The following is a 24,579-nucleotide window of genomic DNA, read 5'->3' as shown; positions in this document are numbered from 1 at the left end:
TTTTTGATTACAGTTTTAATTTCCTCAATAGTGATGGGAGTGTTTAGATATGCTACATCTTCTTTATTCAACTGTGGAAGGTTATATGAGTTCAAAATTTATCCATTTCTTCCAGGTTCTCATATTTAGTGGCATAGAGTTTCTCAAAGTAGTCTCTGAATACCCTTTGAATCTCGGCAGTATCTGTAGTGATCTCCCCCTTTTCATTTCTAATGCACGTTATCAAGTTTTTCTCCCTCTCTTTTTTTGAGTTTTGCCAATGATCTATCAATCTTGTTTATTTTTTCAAAGAATCAACTTCTGCTTTTGTTGATCTTTTGGATTGTTTTTTGGGTTTCCACTGCATTGATTTCTGCTCTCAGCTTTGTTATTTCCTTGTCTCCCTATTTTTGGTTTCTTTTGTTGATCATTTTCTATTTCTATAAGCTGTATCATTAAGTTATTCATGTATGCTCCTTACTTCCTGATGTGTGCTTGCAAAGCTATAAATTTTCCTCTCAGTACCACTTTTGCTGTGTCCCATAGGTTCTGATAGTTTGTGTCTCTCTCCATTGTCATTTGTTTCCAGGAAAGTTTTGATTTCCTCTTTGATTTCATCTCAGATCCACTGGTTGTTCAGTAGTAGACTCTTAATTTCCAGCTGTTAAAGTTTTTCTTGTGTGTCCCTTTGTAGTTCACATCTAACTTCAGAGAATTATATTTAGCAAATGTAGCCTGTAAAATTTCTCTCCTCTTGATTTTATGGAGGTATGTTTTATGTGCCAGCACGTGGTCTATCCTGGAGAATGACCCATGTACGTTGGAAAAGAATGTGTATCCAGGTTTCTGAGGATGGTGTGTCCTATATATATCTACTAGGCCTCTTTCTTCCATTTCTCTTTTCAGGTCCAGTATATTTTTGTTGGGTTTCAATCTGGTTGACCTATCGAGTGTTGACAGGCCCATGTTGAGGTCTCTCACAATTATTGTGTTATTATTTATATCCTTTTTCAGATTTGTCAACAATTGTATTAAATACTTTGCTTGTATTAAATATATGCACCTCATTGGGTGCATATGTTTAGGAGAGTGATTTCTTCCTGCTGTACATATTGCTTGATTAGTACAAAATGTCCATCTTTGTCCCTTACAACTTTTCTGAGTATAAAGTTTGTGTTATCTAATATTAGTATGGCCACTCCAGCTTTTATAAGGGTGTTATTTGCTTGGATTATTTTCCTCCAGCCTTTGATTTTTGAGTCTATGTTTGTTCTGACTATTCAGGGGTGTTTCTTGTAGGCAGCAGAAGGTTGGGTTCAGTTTTTGATCCATTAGGCCCTCTGTGTCTCTTAACGGGTGCATTTAGTCCACTGACATTGAGAGAGATAATTTTCCTGGGACTTAGTGCCATCTTTGAGTAGAAGTTTGGTGTGGTTGTTGGTCTGTCTTGTCTTAAAGTAGACCTGAAGTTTTTCTTTGAAGGCTGATTTTGAGTCTGTAAAGTTTCTTAGATGTTGTTTATCTGTGAAACTATGTATACTTCCTTCAAACCTGAAAGTGAGTTTTGCTGGATGCAGTATTCTAGGCGAAGCATTTATTTCATTGAGTTTTGTCACTATATACCACCACTGCCTTCTGGTCTTGAGTGTTTCTGGTGACAGGTCTGCTATAAATTTCAAGGATGCTCCTTTTTTTTTTGGTTTTTGGGCCACACCCAGTGACGCTCAGGGGTTACTCCTGGCTATGCGCTCAGAAGTCACTCCTGGCTTGGGGGACCATATGGGAAACCGGGGGATTGAACCGCGGTCCATCCAAGGCGAGTGCAGGCAAGGCAGGCACCTTACCTCTAGCGCCACTGCCCGGCCCCAAGGATGCTCCCTTGAATGTAATATCCCTTTTTGATCTTGCTGCTTTCAGTACTCTGTCTCTGTCTGTGGGATTCATCCTAGTCACTAGGATGTTTCTTGGGGTATTTTTCCTGGTGTCTCTTTTAGCTGGTACTCTTCGGGCATGCAGAATTTGTTCACACATATTCTTTCACTCTGGTAGTTTGTCTGTGATGATGTTCTTGCTGTTAATTCTTCCTGGAGATTTTCTTCTTGGGTCTCTGGGACTCCAATGATTCTTAAGTTGTTTCTGTTGAGCTTATCAAAGACTCTTATTTTCATCTGTCCATATTCTTTCAGTAATTTTTCAATTGTCTGATCATTTGCTTTAAGGCTTTTTTCCAGTCTCTTCTGCTGTATGGAGTTGTTATGCATCTCATCTTCCAGCACACTAATTCTCTCCTCAGCTGCTGTTACCCTATAGGAGAGCTTATCCATTGAGCCCTTCAATTCATCTACTGATTTTTTCAGACCTGTTATTTGACCTGATATTTCAATTTGGAGTTTTCTGATTTCTATCTTCATGTTCTCTTGATTCTTATTAGTGTTCTGTTCTATACGTTCTTTGAGTTCTGTGAACATCCTCCATATTTCTCCTCTAAACTCCATATCTGAAAGACTAACTAGGTGGTTGGCCTTTATTGGGTCATCAGAGTTGTCATCTTCATTCTCTATGCCTGATGTGGGTCTGTGTAGTTTCCCCATTGTCACACTTGTGGGTTTTCTACATGTTGTGGTGGTATTCATTGGCTAGGTGGAGTGTACTTCGCAGCCACACTCCTCTGCTTCGATCCCTTAAGAGGTGGGCTTAAGCAGCCCAGCAGAGTCAGCTTTATCCACAGTCTTGGCTGGGAAGACTCACCTCGTCTAAATTAAGCCGTCAGGGGATGAATGCCAGGGATGATCAAAATTCCCAGGCTGGAGCAAGCTGGGTCAGCTCTATCCACAATCTCTGGCCCGGGAAGACACACCTCAGCTGAGTAAGCCCTCAGGGGATGAATGCCAGAGATGATTAAAGTTCCCAGGCTGGAGCAAGTTGGGGCAAGCCTCAAAATATCTGCCATGCTTAAGGGTTCTAGCAGAGTCAGCTTTATCTACAGTCTCGACTGGGAAGACTCCATCCTATTTATTTTTGCTTCGACTTGTTTGGACAGAGGTATTTCCTCTTTGAAGATATCTTTAGTCTCAATGACATTTAGTGTTTTGCCTACCTTTTCTTTTATATATACCTTATAATTTCGGGTCTGATAGCAAGGTCTTGTTTTTTTTTTGTTTGTTTGTTTGTTTTTGGTTTTTTGCTTTTTGGGCCACGCCCCGTGACGCTCAGGGATTACTTCTGGTTATGTGCTCAGAAATCACACCAGGCTTGGGTGACCATATGGGGCACTGGGGCACTGGGAGAATTGAACCATGGTCTGTTCTAGATTAGAAGGCAAGGCAAACACCCACTTGTGCTATAGCTCAGGCCCCAAGGTCTAATTAATTTGATTTGACCTTTGTGTATGATATTAGATAAAGGTCTGAGTTCACTTTTTCACATGTGGCTGACCAGTTGTCCCAATGCCATCAATTGGTACTGCATGGGAGCTAATGGTGCATCTCTAAGATGCTCTATTCTGTCATCTTGGGTTTCAGTTTATAAGGTCAGGCTGGTATCTGTGACTTTCTGATTTCTATTAGTCTTGGCTCCTCTTTCACTATTTCAAAGGACCTGTACAGTCTCAACCATTGAATGCAGGGATATTATGGCCATAAGAAGTTACAAGCCAAGTTCTTTCAATCTTAGATGTTATACTTCAGATCAAAGTTGTCTCATTGGTTGTGTTGGTATGATATGCTTGGCAGGTAAAGGCTTTCTCCTGTGATCGATAGCTGCACTGTTCTTGTGAACATGCCTATTTTTATTTGCATTTTTCAACCTGTGAACTACCTACATGTCTACTAAGGGGCACCTACTCTGTAGCTTGTGTTCAGTTCCTGTGGTCCTGTGAACCATTAGCCATCTGTTTACCAATGGGTATTTGTACTCAAGTGCATGGCCTGACTATTTTTCAGTGCCGGGGAGGTTGGGGGACTTCTGAACTTCCAGGAGCATGGTCAACACAGGACACCTTTACTCGAGTATGAACCTACCTTTCTGTTTCTCAAGATACATTGGGCTTTTGTGATCTGCTCTCCCCCAGGGAAGCTTTGTCCCATGGGTTTTCCATATATGAGTCTTGTTCAAGCCCTAAGTTTACAAATCTGTCACGCAGCTTCACCTTCAAAATGAAACAGGGGGATGGATACAGAGGAGTGTCTGTGGCTGCAGATTCTGTGCTGTAGATTTTTGTTATCAAGCTATAGTGGCTAACTTGTTGCTTTGTAGGAGATCTCCAGTTCTGTTGGCCTTGATTAAGCACTGTGCCTCTCTGCTGGACCTCCTCATTGCCTTTACCTGGCAAGTGTTCTAGCTTCTGTTCTCTCTCAAGTACCAACCATATCCTCTGCTGTGCCTTTAAATGTTTCACGGTTTTCTATAATGAAGATACTTCTGTTGTCACTGGTGTCTCTGATTAATCTTTTTCAGTGTATTGTACAGAATTATTGTTCATAAATTATTTTGTTTGTGGATCAAGGAACTTTTTCGTTTTGTTCCTTTCCTGCCATCTTTATGAGATTTTTGTTATTTTCATTGATATTAAAAATTGCTATGTTATTATTAGAGCTCATAGAAAGTATATAAAGTTGCAGAACTCATAAAAAAGAAAAATACATTACTATTCCAGATAGGAAGGATTAGAACTTGTTTTGAAAAGTAAGTCTAGTGTTCAAATGGCATTCAGAAAGTATTCCTTTATACTTATTATTATTGGTAGACAAATTGTTATATATATTGTAATACATATTGTATATTTATATTATAAAGCATTTAAAATATGTTACTGATTCTTAATATAAATAAAAATCAAAATAAAACTTGTGGAGTGGAAGCAAATTCATAATTTTTCTTTTATTTTATACTGAAGCTAATGTTTGTTATTTCTTTTTTTTTTTTTTTTTGGTTTTTGGGCCACACCCAGTAACACTCAGGGGTTACTCCTGGCTATGTGCTCAGAAGTTGCTCCTGGCTCGGGGGACCATATGGGACACCGGGGGATCGAACCGAGGTCCGTCCAAGGCTAGCGCAGGCAAGGCAGGCACCTTACCTTTAGCGCCACCGCCCGGCCCCATGTTTGTTATTTCTTAAGATTCAATGTAGCATTGACTATTTTCATTGATGTTCTTTGTATCTCTTTCAGATATGGAGACAAGTGAAAAAATTCAAGGAAGTGGAATACTTCAACTATTTGCAAGTCTGTTGATTCCACAGTCTTCCTGCACTGTCAAAGTAGCTAACATCATAGCAGAAATAGCCAAAAATGGTGAGGTTTTCCTCAAGAACTTTTCTGCTGGAAACATCTTCAGTTTTACACCTTCCTTGTCAGTATGTTTTATTAATTTATGATTTAATTTTGTAGTTTAGATATTTTTATTTCAGTTTCTCTTTTGATTCTTCATATAATTGTTTAGAATGATTAGAGTCATATAGTCATCTGTTTTAATATTTTCCATTTTATGTTCAATTCCTTTAAAGTCGAAATGAGGGCTGGGAAGATAGAGTGGGTAGGGAAATTGCTTTGTACTCAGCTGACCTATATTTAATCCCTGGCGTTTCAGATAAATCCTGAGACTACCAGGACTAATTTTTGAGTGAAGAACCAGAAATAACCCTTGAGTATCATTGGGTTTGGCCAAAAAAAAAAAAAATATAGAATTGAAGGTCCTATTACCTATTTGTTCTTGCGTACTGGAACATTACTACTTACTTTGTTTCTTAAAGTTGCAACTGAGGCATTCATCTTTATAATATGAATTCAATTTTTAAGTCTACATACCGATTTATTATTTTTTCTAATAGCCCATTCTAATGAGTGGGATAAATCAATATTGTCAAAATTAGTATCCTAAGTTTTTATATAGATATAAATTATTATATAGATTCATTGCAATCCCCATCCAAATTCAGATGACATTTCTTAAGGGCCTAGAAAAGTTAATAATAAAGATTGTACAAATTCAGAAGACACCATGGATAGCCAAAGCCATACTGAAAAATAAGAAATGCTTAGGTATTACCTAATTGTTGCCTACTTTGTAATTATGAAATAAAGCTATTGTGATCAAAACTGCATGGAATAAAGATAGGTTCTCTGTTCAGTGAGTCAGAATCAAATACCCAAAGACAAAAAGCCTCATATATACGGACAGTTAATTTTTGATAAAAGAGCTGAGAATGTGAAGTAGACATGAAGACATGAAGTAAAGATATCTGCTTCAAAAAATGATACTGGGGAAACTGGATAAATGTGTAAGAAATTAAAACATTGAAAATTAAAATTAAACATTTAATTAAAAATTAAAGTTGATCTGTATTTCATACCTTATTCATAAGTTCATTTAAAGTGAATCAAAGACCTTGAGATTTTCCCCAAAATATAATTCAACAAAAGGATATTGAGTTAAATAAGTTTGGGAAGATCACATCAGTGCTGATCTGTTGCCCCGAAGGACAGTAGCCAACAATTTATGGGTCAGGGTTCAACATCTCATCTCCTAGATTAAGATCAGGAAACCTTTTTATTTTACTTTTACTTTTCATTTTACTTTTTTTTGGGCAATGATCAAGGGCTATTTGTAGTTTTTTGTTCTGCTGGTGCTCAGGGACTATATGAAGTGCTGGGAGATGGCCATATGCAAGATGCCTTACAAGCCCTATACTATCTCTTTGCTTAGGAAAGCCGGTTTTCTTTTATTATTTATTTATTTATTTATTTATTTATTTATTTATTTATTTATTTATTTATTTATTTATTGTCTTTGGGCTACACCCAATGACGCTCAGGGATTACTCCTGGCTATGCACTCAGAAATTGCTCCTGACCTGGGGGACCATATGGGACACTGAGGGATTAAACTACGGTCCATCCTAGCTTACCCTGTGCAAGGCAGATACCCTACCGCTTAAGCCACTGCTCTGGCCCCGAGCTGGTTTTCTTTTTAAATTTTAGAAACATATTCACTTCTGGTGATAATCATTTCTGGCATTCAGTGTTCCAAGTCCAAACCAGAGGTTTGTTTTTTTTTTTTTTTTTTCCTTTTTGATGTTTGGGTCACACCCTGTGATGCTCAGGGTTACTCCTGTCTATGTGTTTAGAAATCGCTCCTGGCTTGGGGGACCATATGGGAAGCAGGGGGATCGAACTGTGGCTTGTCCTAGGTCATCAGCATGCAAGGCAAATGCCCAACCGCTCCGGTTCCAGTGGGTTTTCTTATCCCTACAGTAACTAACCCTAGTCTTCTTACTTGCTCTCTGTAGCCCCCTATTGTTCAGTTTTGTTAGTACATTATAATCTTCAGGTATTTGTTGTGAATGAGTATTTTCTCCTGCTCAGAGCATCCTTATTTTAGTATGCTTTTGCAGTACAGTACTTTGATATAGTCCTTTTTGTTTTATTTTTTTTTTCTGCTTCTAAGTCAGTGACATTGAATAGTTGAAGATGCATTTGAATTCCATATTATAGATTCTTATATAGATTTCTGATAATGTATTTTATGGTCAAGAACTTTACTCCATTTGGAATTCATCTTTTTGGAGTGAATTGAGGGATTAATTTTTCTTGGGGGCATTGTGTTCAAATCTGTTCCATATTTGAAGAGGTTTGCCTCTCTGTATACATCTTAAACTTTGTTGAATGTCAACTACCCATATTTCTGAGGATTTATTTCTGTACTCTTAGTTCTCTTCCATTGGCATCATCCATGATAGTCTGCTTTTATTTTAGTATCACACAGTTATGAATATGTTGCTTTATAGTACAACTAAAATTAGGCACCAGAAGTTTGGGAATATATCTAGCATATCTTCTCCATATATATTCTCCTCAGGATTTAATTGTTAGCATTGTATAGTCTCTCTTCAATCACTAAATACAGCTTTGAAGGCCCTTAAGCACTTTAAGGTTTAAGGCCTCTGGAGGCCTCTAAGCACAATCAGTGACTTAGGTAAACCTATAGTACAAGGCCCAAGCAGCATTGCTTCCTTAAGTCCTTATGTTGGACCACTGACTTAGTTGGCTGACAATCACCTTTGGGGCCCCTGGATTGAGTAATCACTTAAATCAGGATAAGCAAAACCCCCCTCCTTTTATCGTTTTACTCAGGATTGCATTGGTATATGGCAGTGCTTCTCAATTATTTTCTGTCATGCCCCCTAGGAAGAAGAAAACATTTTTCATGCCCCCTGCGCAACTGTAAATAGTATCTTTATTGAAAAAAAAACTTTAACCTGCAAGACAAAAGTATATAAAATAATTTGAGCTGATGTTTTAATCAGAGGTGATGTCTGGATGAATGGCTACAATGAGCACATTTTGCAATGCAGAGCTTTTCGAAGCAGGACTTGAAGCAGGACACAGCAACTCTCAGCTTGAGACAGAGACTTAAACACGGGGTTTAGCTTGTTATGACAGTGTTTGCCGAGGTCAAACGCACCCCCCTTTACGGAAATTTGCGCCCCCCCTGGAGAGCGTGCCCCACTAATTGAGATGCATTGGTATATGGGGAGTTTTATTGCTCCTTGTTAATTTTAGCAGTATTTGTATCGTCACGTAAGAATGCTATGGAATTTTTATTGTTGTCCTTTTTTTTTTTTTTTTTTTTGTTATACCCAGTGTTATTCAGTTGTTACTTATGGATAGGAGCTCAGAATTACTCTCAGCAGAGAACCATGCAATGCTGATGATTGATTTTGTTGTTGTTGTTGTTGTTGTTGTTGTTGTTGAGTAATAAGCTGTAGCTTTTTCACATAATTGTTTTTCTCTCCCCTACTTTTCTTTTTGTGGTCTTAGTAGGTGTTTGATAGGACTTTCCCCCCTGTTTTATGAAGTCTTGTTTTGTGTTCTTCAAGTATGTAGTATGTTTTCATCCACTGTGCACTAGAGAAGCATGTGTCTTGACTTGTAGGGGGTTAGAGAAGCTTAGGAACATCTACTAAGCTTTTCTATTTCATTTTTTCAAGGCCAAGTTTTTATATTAATTTTTTTTAGTGTATTTGGGGGATACAACTGTAGTGCTTAGGGATGGTCTGCTTCTGGTTTGGTGGTACTCAGGAGTTGCTTCTGTTGTACATGTGATGATGGGAGTCTAACCTGGGTCTCACCTACACGACTAAACCTTTGAGCTATCTCCCAGTGTCTCCTAATAATTGTTTGCCTGGTTGATCTGTGTAGTGGTCAGAAGTAGAAGTTACTATTTTTTTTAATTAAGTGTGTGTGTGTGTGTGTGTGTGTGTGTGTGCGCGCGCGAGTATGAGTTTGTGTGATCTGTGTATTTTACAAAGGCAATATTGATAACTTTGGGCTACTTGCTTATTCAGGTATGCTAAATTTCTTCTCCAGTACTTCATAGATATGTTCGTGACATTAAAGGTTGGATTTATTTTATTTTAATTTTTAAATTAAATTTAATTTAATTATATTATTTTACTTTACTTACTTTACTACTTTACTTTATTTTACTACTTTACTTTATTTTACTTTACTTTACTGATATGAGTTTCAGCAATACAAATCTCATAGCCATCCCTTCACCAGTTTAGTTTTCCCACCACCAGGCCTACCTCAATGGCAGACTTTGCCCCCCACCTCTTTTCCCTCTTTTAGACACTGCTTTGAAATAACACTGCTGTAGGGGTATAGTGCATATCACTCTGAATGCTTTTTGCTCTTAGTTCTTGTCCAGAGTGATCATTTCAAGCTATAGTTGGCATTGTGGTCTTTATGCTGTCCTAACTGCACTCTTTGCTCTTTGTGGGAAGCTTCTCAAATTAACCAGTCTTTCTTGCCTTCATCTCTATTGTCATTGGATATTCCATCCACACTCTCATTTTTTTTTTATATGCAACAAATGAGCTCGATCATTTTATGTCAATCCTTCTTACTCCGTGGGGTCTCAACTTGCAGTATCGTGCAAATATCAGAGTCATGGGCTGCTGATCGGAACTGCCAGTTCTGTTTTCCGCAGTGACTGGACCAGTCAACATTCGCACCAGCAGTGAATGCGAGTCTCTATCTCCCTGAATCTGCTCTAGCACTGGTGCTTCTTGTTCTTTTTTGACTTGGAACAATTTCTGTGATGTGAGATGATATATCTCATTGTTGTTTTGATTTGCATCTTTCTGATGATGAATGGAATATTTTCCTATATGTCTTTTGGCCAGCTGTATTTTTACTTGAAATTTCTGTTCATTTCTTCTCTCCATTTTTTGATGTGATTGGATTTTTTCTTGTAAGTCCTACCAGTGTCTTATATATCTTTGTTATTAACTCCTTATCAGTTGAATGGGTGATTATTTTCTTCCATTCCATGGGAAATCTTTTTATCCTGGCCACCATTTACTTTGAGGTGCAAAAGTTTCTTAGAAGTTTTAATCTCATTTCCTTATCTTTGCTTCCACTTGTTTGGACAGTGGTATTTCATCCTTGAAGATACCTTTATCTTCAGTATCATTGAGTGTTCTTTCTATATTTCTCTATTTTTACCATATGATTCTAGGTGTGATATCAAGGCCTTTAGTTCATTTTGATCTTCCAGTTTTTGCATGGGGTTAGAAAGATATTCAAATTCTTTTATTTTCTGCATGTAGCTGACAATTTTTCTTTATTTCCACCTATTGGAGGCTTTCTTCCTTGTTCCACTTCATATATTTTGCTCCTTTATAAAGGGTTAACTTACCATATATCTGAAGATCTCTCTCAGAATATTCAGATCTGTTCCACTGATCAGACAGTTTGAACTTGGGGAGAGTGATGCCTCTCATATCCTTTTTCCTAAGGTATTGCTTTGGTATTTGGGAGGGGAAAGTGTATTGTTCAATATGAATACCAGGAGTATTTGATCTTTTATTTAAAAAAAAAAAGTCATGTGTAACATACCAGGATTACACTGACTCTATACAATGCTTTGGTGAGCAGTTGACATTTTTTTTTTTTTTTTTTTTTTGGTTTTTGGGCCACGCCCGGCGGTGCTCAGGGGTTACTCCTGGCTGTCTGCTCAGAAATAGCTCCTGGCAGGCAGGGGGACCATATGGGACACCAGGATTCGAACCAACCACCTTTGGTCCTGGATCGGCTGCTTGCAAGGCAAACGCCGCTGTGCTATCTCTCCGGGCCCCGCAGTTGACATTTTAATGACATTAATTCTCTCAGTCTCTGAGTAGGGGATATGTTTTCATTTCCTTGTGTCCCAAGAATGTAGATTATTTTTAGGAGAAATACTGAATCACTTCCTTTGTGAAAAAGAGAGAAATAATAGGCCTAAAAGTTTGGGAACATTTGCTTTAGACCTGTGAACGAATTAGACCGACACAAAACAGCAAAAGCCAATAATCCGTTAAATGAATTTTAATAAAGGTATGGATTAAGATAAACAGATGTCTCTGAAAATTCTTGCCTTTTGAAAAAGATTAGTTTTGTTTATATGTATAAACCTTTGTAGAAAATTGTAGCCTTGAGAAATAGTACAATGTGTAAGGCATTTTCCATGACTGCTGCCAACACACTTTGGTTATTCTGACCCCTGCTAGAGTTATTTCTGAACTTCCAGCTAAGGTTAAACTTTTCACTACCCAATATTTCCCCAAAGCAAAATAAAAATAAACTGTATTAGTGAGCACATAATAAATAATTGGGCTATTTTATGACTTAATTTATGATTCTGATATTTTTGTGTCCACCTAGTATAGTGAACACTGCTGCTCTTACCATCATCATATATTGTCATCCACGCATTTGCAGTTATTATTAGAATGTAGTAATAGCTCATTTATAATACAAGGTAAGTATATAATAAAAGTTAAGTAAAAAGTTGGTTGGTTTATTGTGGGGCTCCAGATATAATCAAAACCTGGAAATGGGTCTGGAGTAGGGGTGGCCACAGGAAGTAAACCAAGCTAAGCTTAAGAGGATGAAATGTGTGGTTAGGAAGCGTCCAACCTCTCAGAGAGATTTGCCTGCCAAACCCACAGTCAGTTACTAAGTACTTCAATCCACAACTGGGGTTAGGGGGACAAAATGTTTCTCTTGAGCTGGTTCCATCTAGGTAGGCCTTCAACATGTAAAGAAAGAGTGTAGGTAAAAGGAGGGCAAGGAAACCAGAGAAGGTCTTTGTTTTGGATGAAAACAAGTTGTAAACTAACAGTTTATAGGAAAGATTATCAGCATATATAAATACTCCCACATTCATTATTTTTGGCTTATTTTATGAAGTGTTTAGTAGGGATACAATTGTACTTTTTATATAGTAACCAGTTAAAGCATTTTAATTATAGTTTTTAAAAGAGGTTGAGTAAATTGTGAATGTTCACATTTTAATTTTAATATGTCTCTTTTTAGAATTTATGCGAATTCCCTGTGTGGATGCTGGATTGATTTCACCCCTGGTGCAACTGCTGAATAGTAAAGATCAGGAAGTGCTGCTTCAAACTGGCAGGGCTCTAGGAAACATATGTTATGATAGCCGTAAGTATTAAAACGCCAGTAACACATACGTTTTTAAGAAATAAAATCTAAGATTAACACAAATTTTAGTGTAAGCGTTCTTTTCTAGGGTAAGACACTCACACGGATAGTACACATTTGTTCTGCTTATTTAGCATCTGCTTATTTAGCAGAACTGATGAATTTTTTCCTTTTGATACACCAGATGATATTTTTGAGAAAAGCCATTTATTCAGACTTTTAATTTTGTGGGATAAAACTCTAGTGTAAAACTGAAAAACTTCCTGAATTAGAAGGCTTATGAACAGTTTTTAAATGAACCTAATGTCCAAATACATTTTTGATTATATGCAATTCAGTAAAATCTTTCATTAAAATCAGTTTCATTAGAATGAGATTGGCTTATGACATCTACATTGAATTCATTTCTATTTGTTATTGTATCATTATCATCTTCATCACTGTCTGTAGTATACTGTTCTACTTATGTAAAGAAGAAAATTAAAATTCGTGTAGTAAAATTTGGTAGTTTTTACCAAAATTTTGTATTTGCTGAGTTTCTTATTATATTAAAATAACCCAGTAGTTTTGAATGTATTTCAATTTAAAAATCTATATTGATTTTTCTTTAGTTATTTTCTTAGCTAAAAGAACGTATTTAGCACATACTGTTATAATCTACAAGTCTTTATAGAATTGGATAACTTTTTCTTTGTTTCATCTGAATTTATATTTTATTATAAACATGGGAGACTTGATTCTCTTATAACAGGCAGTGTTTCTAAAAGTCATTTGTGTATATAAGCCAGATAGAAAATTGGGCCATACATATGTTTATTTTTGATAAAGGAAAGAAGCAGAAAAAATATGAAAACTGTAGCTGTTCCTTATAACTTGTCTATGATAATAGTGGTAAAAAAAATCCTGGTTCAATCCTCAGCATCCCTGAGTACCACCAGGAATAATTCTGAGTGCAGAGCCAGGAATAACCCCTGAGCATCACTGGGTGTACCCTCCCACCCCCGAAAAAAGAAAAAAAAAAAGAAAAAAAGTCAAATGCAGGACCAAAGTGATAATACAATGGGTAGCCACTTGTCTTGCACAAAACTGACTCAAATTCAACCCCAGACATCCTTTATGATCCTGCAAAACCTATAGAAATGATACCTGGCACAGTCAGGATTATCCTCTAAATGCTGTCTAAGAATAACTTTGGAGCATTGCCAGATGTGGCCTCAAAACAGACCAAAAAAAAAAAAAGTCAACTGCTTTTTATTTTTAACTTTGCATTTTCATTGAACACATACTTTATTTTATTTTATTTTATTTTTTTCTTTTTTGGTTTTTGGGTCACACCCGGCAGTGCTCAGGGGTTACTCCTGGCTCTAGGCTCAGAAATTGCCCCTGGGGAAAAAAAAATAAAGAAATCACCCCTGGCAGGCACAGGGATCCTGGGATTTGAACCACCGACCTTCTGCATGAAAGGCAAATGTCTTACCTTCATGTTATCTCTCCGGCCCTTGAACACACACTTCTAATGTTAGTATTTAAGAAAGAATTATTTAATGCACATTTTATGTGATTGATTTTAATAATACATATTAAAGGCCTCTGCAATATAATCAAGATTGATGTCAGGCCTGTACTTTTAGAGCATTGTTTTAATGATTTTTTTTTTTTTATCATTTTTGCTCCTTTTTTTTTTTTTTTGAAGAATTATTCCAGAATTCTTCAGAGGGTATATTCATTGGTATTATCTCCTTGTGAGGGCACCCTCTTCTGACAATTGTGGTTCAGTGAGTGGGCCTGGTGATTGGTGCTGTTGGATTTAGCAGTACTCGGTGCCACCAGAACTACTACAGCCAGGTTACCAGGATCATACCTGGCAGTGCTGTGGAAGAGGCAGGGCCAGATGTTGATCCTGGGCCATCCTTATCTTGGGGTGTGCTGCAACCCTTCCTGCCTTTCCATTTTTATTCTTTCGTTTGTGCCTATTTCTAGAACTTCAAGCTCTGAATAGTATTCTTTAATATTTGCATAGTTTGATTTTTCTTGATATGTGCTCTTTGAACGTAGATTGAGTACTTCTACTCTTGAATTTTATTGTCTCTTGAAAATTCTCTTTCGTATTGCTTTGAAGTTTTTGTACGCAGTGCACATTCATAGTATGTCTATCTTAAAGAAACTTAAAGGTTCTTTATATCTTAAAGAATCTTAACTTTGTTTAGTTATTAAATAAGATGATTTTGATGAAATTGGACTTTTTATTATAATGTTTATCACAGCCAGTTTCTTTTCTCTACTGAGGTATGTAGTGTAAACTGAAGATGCAACAGGTTATGTGGTAAAGGCTGTGGTTTCATTTCGTATGAATATAATTAGTCCTTTATAGTGCAATGGAAATTGCAGATAATGGAAAAATTAAGCATAGTAAATACAGTTTATTTTTTATGCTTTCAAGCCATGTAGGTAAAATTTTTCTTTAAAATGAATAAATATAAAAATGTGATTCATTATTGTAACCTATGTAATAAAGCTTTATTTTGCCGTGCTATCTTATGCCTTTCACATACAAAGATGGTGTGATTTCCATTTCAATTGAAGTGAAATTTTTGAATTTGGTAGTGATTTTGTCAAAATCCATGTTGGTAAAGTAAATCATATTTGAATTACAGAAATTAAAAAGATAATTGCAAAAATACAAGAAATATGATTGTACTTGCCATGCACTTCTTGTTTTATAATAGTTGTGAATTTGAAAGAACCCAGATATTATCTTTAGTAAAAGTGTTTAATTTTATTTTAGTAAACTGATAAATTGGCTTTTCCCGTTCTCAATAGTGTATTATTCTTAAAATAGAAAATAAAAATAAAAGATTTATAAAATACAAGGATTCTCTTTCTTACAAATAAGTAATGTTTAAATATGTATCAAATGTTTTAGCTTTTCATACTGATTAGTTTATAAATGTGTTCCAAATGAGTAATTTTTTGTGTGGATTTATTCAGAATGATAATGCTGTCTCTCTGGCCCCTAAAATTATTTTTCTATCATGAGTGAAATTCTAACATCAGATAAGAAACCAATGTAACTACCAAATGGGATGAAGTGAGGCTTTACTCCTGATGAACTTTCTAAATTCCAATCACTTGTATATAAAGATGAAAACAGTCACAGGCTGGGAATATTGTTAATTTAAAAAGTCAGGTTTTTTTTTTTTTTCTTGCCACTTCAGTTTTGAATTTTACTTTCTAGTATCTGGACTTCTATGTGGCCCAGCTGCTAATGGCTTATCTGTTTCTTTGGCCACAAGTATACAAACTTGTAACACAAGCAATATTTTGAGACTTTTTGTTGTCAGAATAAGTTTTTTTGAGAAATCTGAAATTTTTTTTGATTAAAGAAAAATAGTAAAAAATGTGATGACTCATATTAGGGATTGAGATTTTAAATAAAAAGTTGCATTACAGGGGGCCGGAGTGGTGGCACAAGTGGTAGGTCATTTGTCTTGCTCACGCTAACCTAGGACAGATCACGTTTGATCTCCTGGTGTCCCATGTGGTCCCCCAAGTCAGGAGCGATTTCTGAGTGCCTAGCTAGGAATAACCCCTGAGCCTCACCAGGTGTGGTCCAAAAACAAAAACAAACAAACAAAAAATAAAGCTGCGTTACAGGGCCCATAGAGATAGGTAGGGCATTTGCCTTACACACAGCTCTGACCCAGCATGGACCTGGGTTTGATTCCTGGCATCCCATATGGTCCTCTGAGCCTGCCAAGAGTGATTTCTTAGTGCACAGCCAGGAATAACCCCTGAGCGCTGGTGGGTGTGGCTCAAGTCCTTCCCCCCAAAAAAAGTTGCATTACATTTCAGAAATACACACGTTCAGTCTATTTAATTAATTAATTTTGCTTTTTGGGCCACACACAGTGACACTCAGGGGTTACTATGTCTATGTACTCAGAAATCACTCCTGGCTTGGGAGACCATATGAGAGGCCGGAGGATCAACAGTGGTCCATGCTAGGACAATGTGTTCAAAGCAAACACCCTTCCGCTTGCGCCACCGCTCCAGCCCCTAATTTTATTTTTGATGGATGGAGGGGTTTGGTGTCCCTTCTTTCAATTAGTTTTATATAAATGTGCACATGTAAATTTTTTTTTTTTGTGGATTTTGGGCCACACCTGGTGATGCTCAGGGGTTACTCCTGGCTATGTGCTCAGAAAACGCTTCTGGCTTGGGGGACCATATGGGATGCCTTAGGATCGAACCATGGTTTGTCCTGGGTTAGCGTGTGTAAGGCTTATTTGTTTAGTTCAGTAACCTTATAGGTTTAAAGAACTTTATGTTAAATTCTCAGACTATACAGTAAATCCTAGAATAAATTGATGACTCTAGACTGAGTTTCTTTCTGCTTATTCATGTTACTTTTTGAGATCAAGAAATAATTGATATTGCATACATTGGATAAATGTTATTAACCAGAGACTAGAAGGAATGATTACATGAAATTAAGTATTGTTCATTCTATATACCAGTAAATGAATAATAGATAATTCAAATTTATACATTTGAAAATTAAGCAAGTTCTCCTCTATATGGGAGTTAAATATTTTATATTTATATTTATATCTACATTTGTCAGAGAAATACACACTTAAGAAACCAATTGTGTTGTCTTAAATGATATAAAGAAAATTTTAATTTTGCTCATTGATAAATAATAAAAATGCTAAGTGAAGCAGTAATCAGGCTTGCCAAAGTCAGTAATGAAGTTAAATACGTATCATTTCATTTATACAAAGTATAAATGTATACTCAATACATTAAGTATATTTGAAGTGTATACTCAAAATTTATGGATGCTGGCTGGAGAAACAGCACAGTGGTAGGGCATTTGCCTTGCATGTGGTCATCCTAGGACAGACCTGGGTTTGATCCCCGCCATCTCTCAAAGAGCAGTTTCGGAATGCAGAGCCAGGCGTAACACCTGAGCATTGCTGGATATGGTCCCAATCCCCACTATATATATATATATATATATATATATATATATATATATATATATATATAAAATACATGGACCTTTAGTTAGTGATTCTAACTATGCCTTTCATTTTAATATAAAGGCTAAAGACAGTATTTTTTCTTTTGAATACAAATGCTAAAACTGATTAGTAACAATTAATGTTTAATACTGTGAGTTGGGTAGATGGTAAATATGTAATATAATGCATGCTTTGAAATTGCATGAAATTGAGTAGATAATATTCACAGCAATGATTTTTGTCAAGAGGATTAAGTATGAAATAGAACTATTAACCAATAAGTGACATAAAACTATTTTATACACACCAATTTGTTGTTTTTCTGAGTGAATTTATTATCTAAATAATAATATTTATATATAATATAATATATAATATACTTATTATCTATCTATCTATCTATATGTTTTTTGGGCCACACCCATTGATGCTCAGGGGTTACTCCTGGCTGTACGCTCAGAAATCACTCCTGGCTTGGGGGACCATATGAGATGGTGAGGAATTGAACCGTGGTTAGTCCTAGGTCAGCACATGCAAAGCAAATGACCTAGCGCTTGTGCCTCTGTCCCTGTCACATAAATGTGTTATATATACATGACTTGATATATTTAGAGATAGTTTTTATCGTTATTATTACATGAAAATGTTCCACTGTTTGGATATCTTAAATATTCTGAAATAAATGGTTTTTATATTATAAGCTCAAAAATATCAAAAGGATTTATACCAGGGGTCTCAAACTCAATTTACCTTGGGGCCACAGGGGCAAAGTCGGGGTGATCCTTGAGTGCAAAGTCAGTAGTAAGCCTTGAACATTGGGGGGTGTGACCCAAACAACTAAAACAAAAACAAAACAAAAAAAGATTCCTCTAGGGCAGGGCCACAAAGTGTTGTACAGAGGGCCGTTTGCGGCCCGTGAGTTTGAGACCCCTGATTTATACCATTAAAGACGATTGACTTAGTAGAGAAAATTAAATGCACTCTGAATCACAATTTGAGGATAGCTACAGAGATAAAAGTAGATTTTAATTAGAACAAAGATAAATGGGGGAAAACTTCTTATATTTAAAAGTAAATAAATAGTGCATTGTTTATAAAAGAAGACAACTTTGATTTAAAAAGTTTAATAAAGAATTGTAGCATATCTCCTAGAATGCAAATTTTGCTTAGGATTTCCTTATTTCTACCATTTATTGTTTTGATTTAATGTTTATGACTTGTTTTGCTAAAGTGGAACTATGGATGAAATAATACTTAGAAATACTTAGATGGGAAATACTTAGATGGGAAAGGGGAAGGTAGAAGAGCTATGTACAGTACAAACAGACATTATGTATAATGCAGACAGGCATAAGACTAACAACAGTGGCCTCCCCCCCCCCACAGTTGAAGACACAATATATTGCAGCTGTTAAACTGACACATCTAGGATAATAAACTGCCTTATGAATATATATATGAATATATAAAGCTGGCAAGAAAGGTGGTGAGGAAATTTTAAGCTAATTCCTAGGAATCACTGCTGGTGAGGTATACTTGGCTGTAAAATTGTCATAGGCTAGATTGTGCATATAACCTTGTCAAACCAATTGGCTTTTCCATATCCCATCTTAGCGTATCACAAAAGTTTTTTTTGTTATACTGAACACTAATTAGAGATAAGAGTACTGAGTACTGTAGCATGAGTCCAGAGCATTCAAGTTTCTCTCTCGTAGATTTTTGTAAACAAAAACATTAGACATTATTGCAGACATTTAAGTTGAAAATAAGTCGCTAAAACATTCTCATGATGAGCACTGTAATCAGAGTTTAGAGCACTGAGCATTGTGATACGACTTTAGAGCATCCCTGTTCCTTCTCTATAGATTTCATATAAAAATTAGATAAAAAATTAGAACATTATTGCATAGTTAATTTCAAAATAAGTTGATAAACATTCTAACAATGAATGAGCACTTTAGTAATCATAGCATCCAGATTCCTTCTCTATAGACTCCTGTGGACAAAAACATTATAACATTATTACTGACATGCTTTGAAAATAAGTTGCTAAAACATTCATATAATGAGCACTGTAATTAGAGTCTACAGAATCCAAGTTTCTTGGTTTCTTATAAAAGGTGACTATCTGATAATGTACTTTATCTTATGTGGCTATATCAGTTGCAGCAGATCTGTTTGCCTGGCCTGGGTGTGTGTGTGGGTGCTGATGGGAGTGTCTCCAGATACTGCAGGGTCTGGTGCTGACCCCTTACCCAGCTACCGAGACAGGATAATTTGGTAGTAGTTTCGATAAGGCAAGTCCAGAAGGAGTTCTGCAGTTTTGGTTAAAATGTCCTAATTTACCACAGTTAAAAGATATGCCGTGATCCTGTGAAGCTTGAGGCTGACCTCTTCAGTTTCTCAAGACAGGAGTTCCAGAGAGCAGCCATCTCTATCCCAATGGTTTCCTCTGCCATACTTTGAACAGGGTCCAGTTGGTGCCCTTGAAGGGGTGATATTGGGAGAGTCTCTCTATTCCCTGAAGGATGGCCTGATTTATCCTGATTATCCTGAGCTTGCCTCTGTACTAAATAGGCCTCAATTCCTCAACAACATGAATGTGTGCCTGATGTTAAATTGAATCGCCATTTTGATATGCTCTTAAGTTCCCCATACCCTTAGGCTCAAACTGCTGCACTGTGTAGCCCTTTCATTCTCTATTTCACAGATCTGGAGGGCCTGCAGTACAGCCAGATAAAGCCATACACTGGCATAGTGGTCTAATTAAGCCAGGCTAAATATTTCTGGATGTGTCCCAGAATCCTGGAGAAAGCTTGGGAGAATTCTGTTTCCCAAAATTAATAATGGTGAATACTTAAATGAAGGAGATGTATTAAGGCAGCCTAGCCTGCTTTTTTTTTTTAATAATGGTTTGCTTCAGATACCATAACATTTGAATAAGTTTTTATTTTAATATATTTTATTTGTGATGCTAGAGATCAAACTCAGATTTTCACACATGTAAAGAAAGTCTACTTTGAATTACTGATAGTGATAAAATAGCATACATAAACACATACATGCCTTCCCATCCATAGGAGGAGTTCATCCAGGTGTTGTAAATATCCATTTAGAAGAAGGAAGGGGGGGAGTGGAGAGATAGCATGGAGGTAAGGTGTTTGCATTTCATGCAGAAGGACGGTGGTTCGAATCCCGGCATCCCGTATAGTTTCCTGTGCCTGCCAGGAGCCATTTCTGAGCGTGGAGCCAGGAGTAACCCCTGAGCACTGCTGGGTGTGACCCAAAAACCAAAACCAAAACCAAAAAAAAAAAAGAAGGAAGTGAAAAAGAAGAAAAAAATGTAGTAAAGCAACACAAAACAGAAACAAAAAAAGAAGGAAGTATCAACAAGATTACAAAAGAATAAACACAGAATAAGCCACAAACCAAACCATCAGCTAAACAGACCAGCAACTTCTTTTTTTTTTTTTTTTTTTTGGTTTTTGGGCCACACCCGGTAACGCTCAGGGGTTACTCCTGGCTATGCGCTCAGAAGTTGCTCCTGGCTTGGGGGATCATATGGGACACCGGGGGATCGAACCGCGGTCCGTCCAAGGCTAGCGCAGGCAAGGCAGGCACCTTACCTCTAGCGCCACCGCCCGGCCCGACCAGCAACTTCTTAAAAAGAAGGGTTGTATTTCTTTTTCTCTTCCTCCTCCCCTCCTTTGCCTCCCCCTCCCCTCTCCTCTCCCTTCCTTGTCCTCTTCTCCCTTCTCCCCCTCCTCATCCTCTTACTCTTTCTCCTCCTCTCCCTCCTCCTCCCTTCCTCCTCTTCTACCCCTCCTCCCCCTTCTATTACTCTTCCTCCCTTTTTTGCATAGGCATGGTAAATATTGGGGAAATTACAGCAGGAATTCCCTTGGCCTAAGAGATACAGGGTTTCTCCGCCCTTGAGGCCTACTGCCATGGGAACAACTACCTGCTCCATGCTCATTTGCACACCCCAAAGGTCTTTTTATGGTGCTAGGAGACTTTCTACTCAGATGTGGATGATGACATCTCGCCTCTGTAGCTGGAGGTCTTGTTAATTGCATAGGTCATAGGGCAAAGACTAGGAGAGTTTTTTTTTTTTTTTTTTTTTTTTTTTATTATGGTCGTAGGAGTTCTGCTCCATCACTGTTGTAATCAGTCTTCTGTAATTAGTGATCTTGGTTTTTGTTCAGAACCTAGGACAGAGCCTGGGGTTTAGTCTTTCAGCATAGTTCCAGAAGTTCTGCTCAGCACAGTTGTCAAATTTAGACCTCTGAGAATTAGAGATCTTGGTTTTTGCACAAATCCTAGGCCGAGGCCTAGGCTAAGAACTTCCTCATTGGTCCCTTGATAGGTTCTGTCCTGCCTATCTTTGTCAAAGTCAGTCTTCTGTAGATAGCGATTTTGGTTTTTGCTTAGGGCAAAGGATGACATGTCTCCTGGTTGCATCATACCGTTAGGTGCTGAGATGGGGCAGCCCTCTCTTAGCTCAAGTTGTTGCCGTTTCCTCATGTCATGTTACAACTGATGCAAGTTGGTGCCGGGTCAACATTCAGAGTTTCCCCCAGAGGAGTTTAGTTCCTGGTGCTGTTGCTGGGACCTGTGTTCGTTTCATGTCTGGAATCTGGGGTTCAGGATTGGATGGTTGCTGTCAATCACGTGGAGTCTAAGTTTGGTCTACATGACACATGCTTATGGTGGGAGGCAACCCTGCATTTTAAAAAAATGGGTTCTTATCCTAAATAGATAAAAGCTTGTTTTTGTGCATAATATTTCCCTTTATTTAGAGTGCCTATGCAAAAGGACATGGTTACATATTATATTGCTGGTGGATTTGGAGGTAAGAATGATAGTCTGCACAATCTCTGTGCCCTGATTTTGACCTGAACTTTTATCCCAGGCAGGACTTTTATTGTAGGTTTTTGTACCAGGCAGAATCAAACCAGGTGAGGTTGGAGAGAAAAGGAGAGAAAAGAAAAAAATTATACTTATATCATATAGATATATAATAGAAGAAGTACATAAAAATACATTTTAAAAAGGCATTAAAGAAAAAGGGCTGTTGATGAGGCTGACTTACTTTTGGTAATAAATAGACTAGGAGATATTATTATAGAGGTATTAAACACATAAAGATAATATGGAGTTCCCCATTGAGTCATTTGAGATGTTCTTGTCGTGGGCGGACTCCAGGGTTATTTTTCATCACAAATCATGTCAGGCTGGCTAACATATTTGGTTTTATTTTGGTTTTGGGTCACACCTGGCTGTGCTCAGGGGTTACTCCTGGCTCTATGCTCAGGAATCGCTCCTAGCAGGCTCAGGGGACCATATGGGATGCCGGATTCGAACCACTAACCTTCTGCATGCAAGGCAAACGCTTTACCTCCATGCTATCTCTCCGGCCTCTTTAACATGTATTTTACTTCCCCTAATTCCAATTGTATGGATTCTTTCATCTTCTGTAAAAGTTCTTCTTTTAGTTGGTTGAATAGTTCATCTATAGATTTCTTAATCTCAAAAGGCTAGTGATTCCTTGATTTCCCTTGCTAGGGCCATTCATTGCTGCTTTTAGGTCTTCATCTATTGGGCTTGTGTGTATTGGTGGGCTTGGAAACTTGATAGGATTTCTCTCTATTTCCCCAGCTGCTAGTGTCTTCCTTAGTTTACCCGTATTTCTTTGCATCTGGTGGTTTTTGACTGTTGAGTTATATGGTTGTTTAATAAAATGGACTGCTCTATTGATTGCATCACAGGTGTTGAAGGTATGTTCGATTTAGAGTTTATGTTTTCTTAGCTAGATGGTTTGTGTAAGTAAGATTACAAGCTGCTTCAGAGTTTTGCTATCCTGTTTTATGTCTGGGATTATCTGAGGAAATTGAGTGTTAGGGCTGAGATGAATGGACCTATGTGTAGCAAGTTAGACTCTCTAGTGTGTTCATGCAGATTGCGGTCCTGGGAGGGGGACTGGCTGTCACAACCCTGACAAAGGCCCCAGGCCAAGGTGCTTGTGATTACTGGTGTGGCAGAGGGGGGTGGGAGGTCTCAAACCTGCTCAAAGATTGAGTGCCCAGGTGCGCATGCTTACCCGTTGGCGAAGAGGGTCCTGCTGGGGGGAAGGGCGGTCTCAAAGCAGCTGAAAGTTCAGGGTGCCCAGGTCCACAGGCTTACCAGCTGGCGGAGGGGGTTACCCGAGGGGGGGGGTCTCAAACACACCAAAGAGTCGGCACCTAAGTCTGTGTGTTTACTGGGCCGGCAGAAGGGGTCCCCAGGGTAGAGGGGCGTTCCCCAACCGGAGGGTCCTGATCCCCAGGTCCAGGCACTCATGGGGCAGGCGGAAGGGGTCCCCAGGGGCGAGGGGCGTTCCCAAACAGCAGAGGGTCTGGGTGCCCTGGTGGCTTGCTCACGGGCTGGCAGAAGGGGTTGAGGGGAGAGGAGCGTTTTCAAATTGGAGGATCCTGACGCCCAGGTCCATGCACTAACTGGGCCGGCTGATGGGGTCCTGAGGGGAGAGGGGTGCTTCCAAACCGGAGCGTCTGACCGCCCAGGTGTGCTTGCTCACCGTGTCCATTGGAGGGGTCCTGAGGGTAGAAGGGTCTTCCTGGCGGAAGGGGTCCGGTGGGGGGGTCGTTCCCAAACCGGAGAGTCCTGACGCCCAGGTCTAAGCACTCACTGGGCCGGCAGAAGCGGTCCCGAGGGGAGAGGCACATCTATACATTTATATAAAAACAAGTGATATCTGAGTTTGGCTTTAGATTGCATTTATGGTTCATTCATGGTTATAATATTTCATTAAAGTCATGTTAGTGGAACAAACTCTGGATGGACTGTACACTTTTATCTGTTTATTCATTTATACATTTTTGTCCAAGCTCCACCTGTTTAGGAAGCATGCATTTTTTTTCTTCTTCTATGGAAGTAACTTAGGAAATAAAAGACCTAATTTGAGGGGAAGGTTTGATTTGGGGCCCCAGCTGGCAATCCACAGCTAAGCACTGGCTCTAAAATCACGAATGATTCCTGGAGGCTGAGGGACCATACAGGATGCCTAGAATCGAATCTGGGTCGCCTTTGTTC

General features: G+C 38.1%; 1 protein-coding gene across 1 annotated transcript in view; it reads left to right on the top strand.

Moving 5' to 3' along the window:
* RAP1GDS1 (Rap1 GTPase-GDP dissociation stimulator 1) overlaps positions 1–24,579 on the top strand; it is a 153,397-nt gene that overhangs the window by 19,202 nt on the left and 109,616 nt on the right. Inside the window, exons 5-6 of the mRNA XM_049789894.1 lie at positions 5,147–5,269; positions 12,338–12,463. Of these exons, the coding sequence (XP_049645851.1) occupies positions 5,147–5,269; positions 12,338–12,463 (249 nt within the window). The remainder of the gene's footprint in view (positions 1–5,146; positions 5,270–12,337; positions 12,464–24,579) is intronic.

The sequence above is a fragment of the Suncus etruscus genome, chromosome 16 (genome assembly GCF_024139225.1).
Source record: "Suncus etruscus isolate mSunEtr1 chromosome 16, mSunEtr1.pri.cur, whole genome shotgun sequence".
Lineage (NCBI taxonomy): Eukaryota > Metazoa > Chordata > Mammalia > Eulipotyphla > Soricidae > Suncus > Suncus etruscus.
The sequence above is the reverse complement of the archived record's forward strand: the minus strand, read 5'-3'. Positions and strand labels throughout refer to the sequence as shown.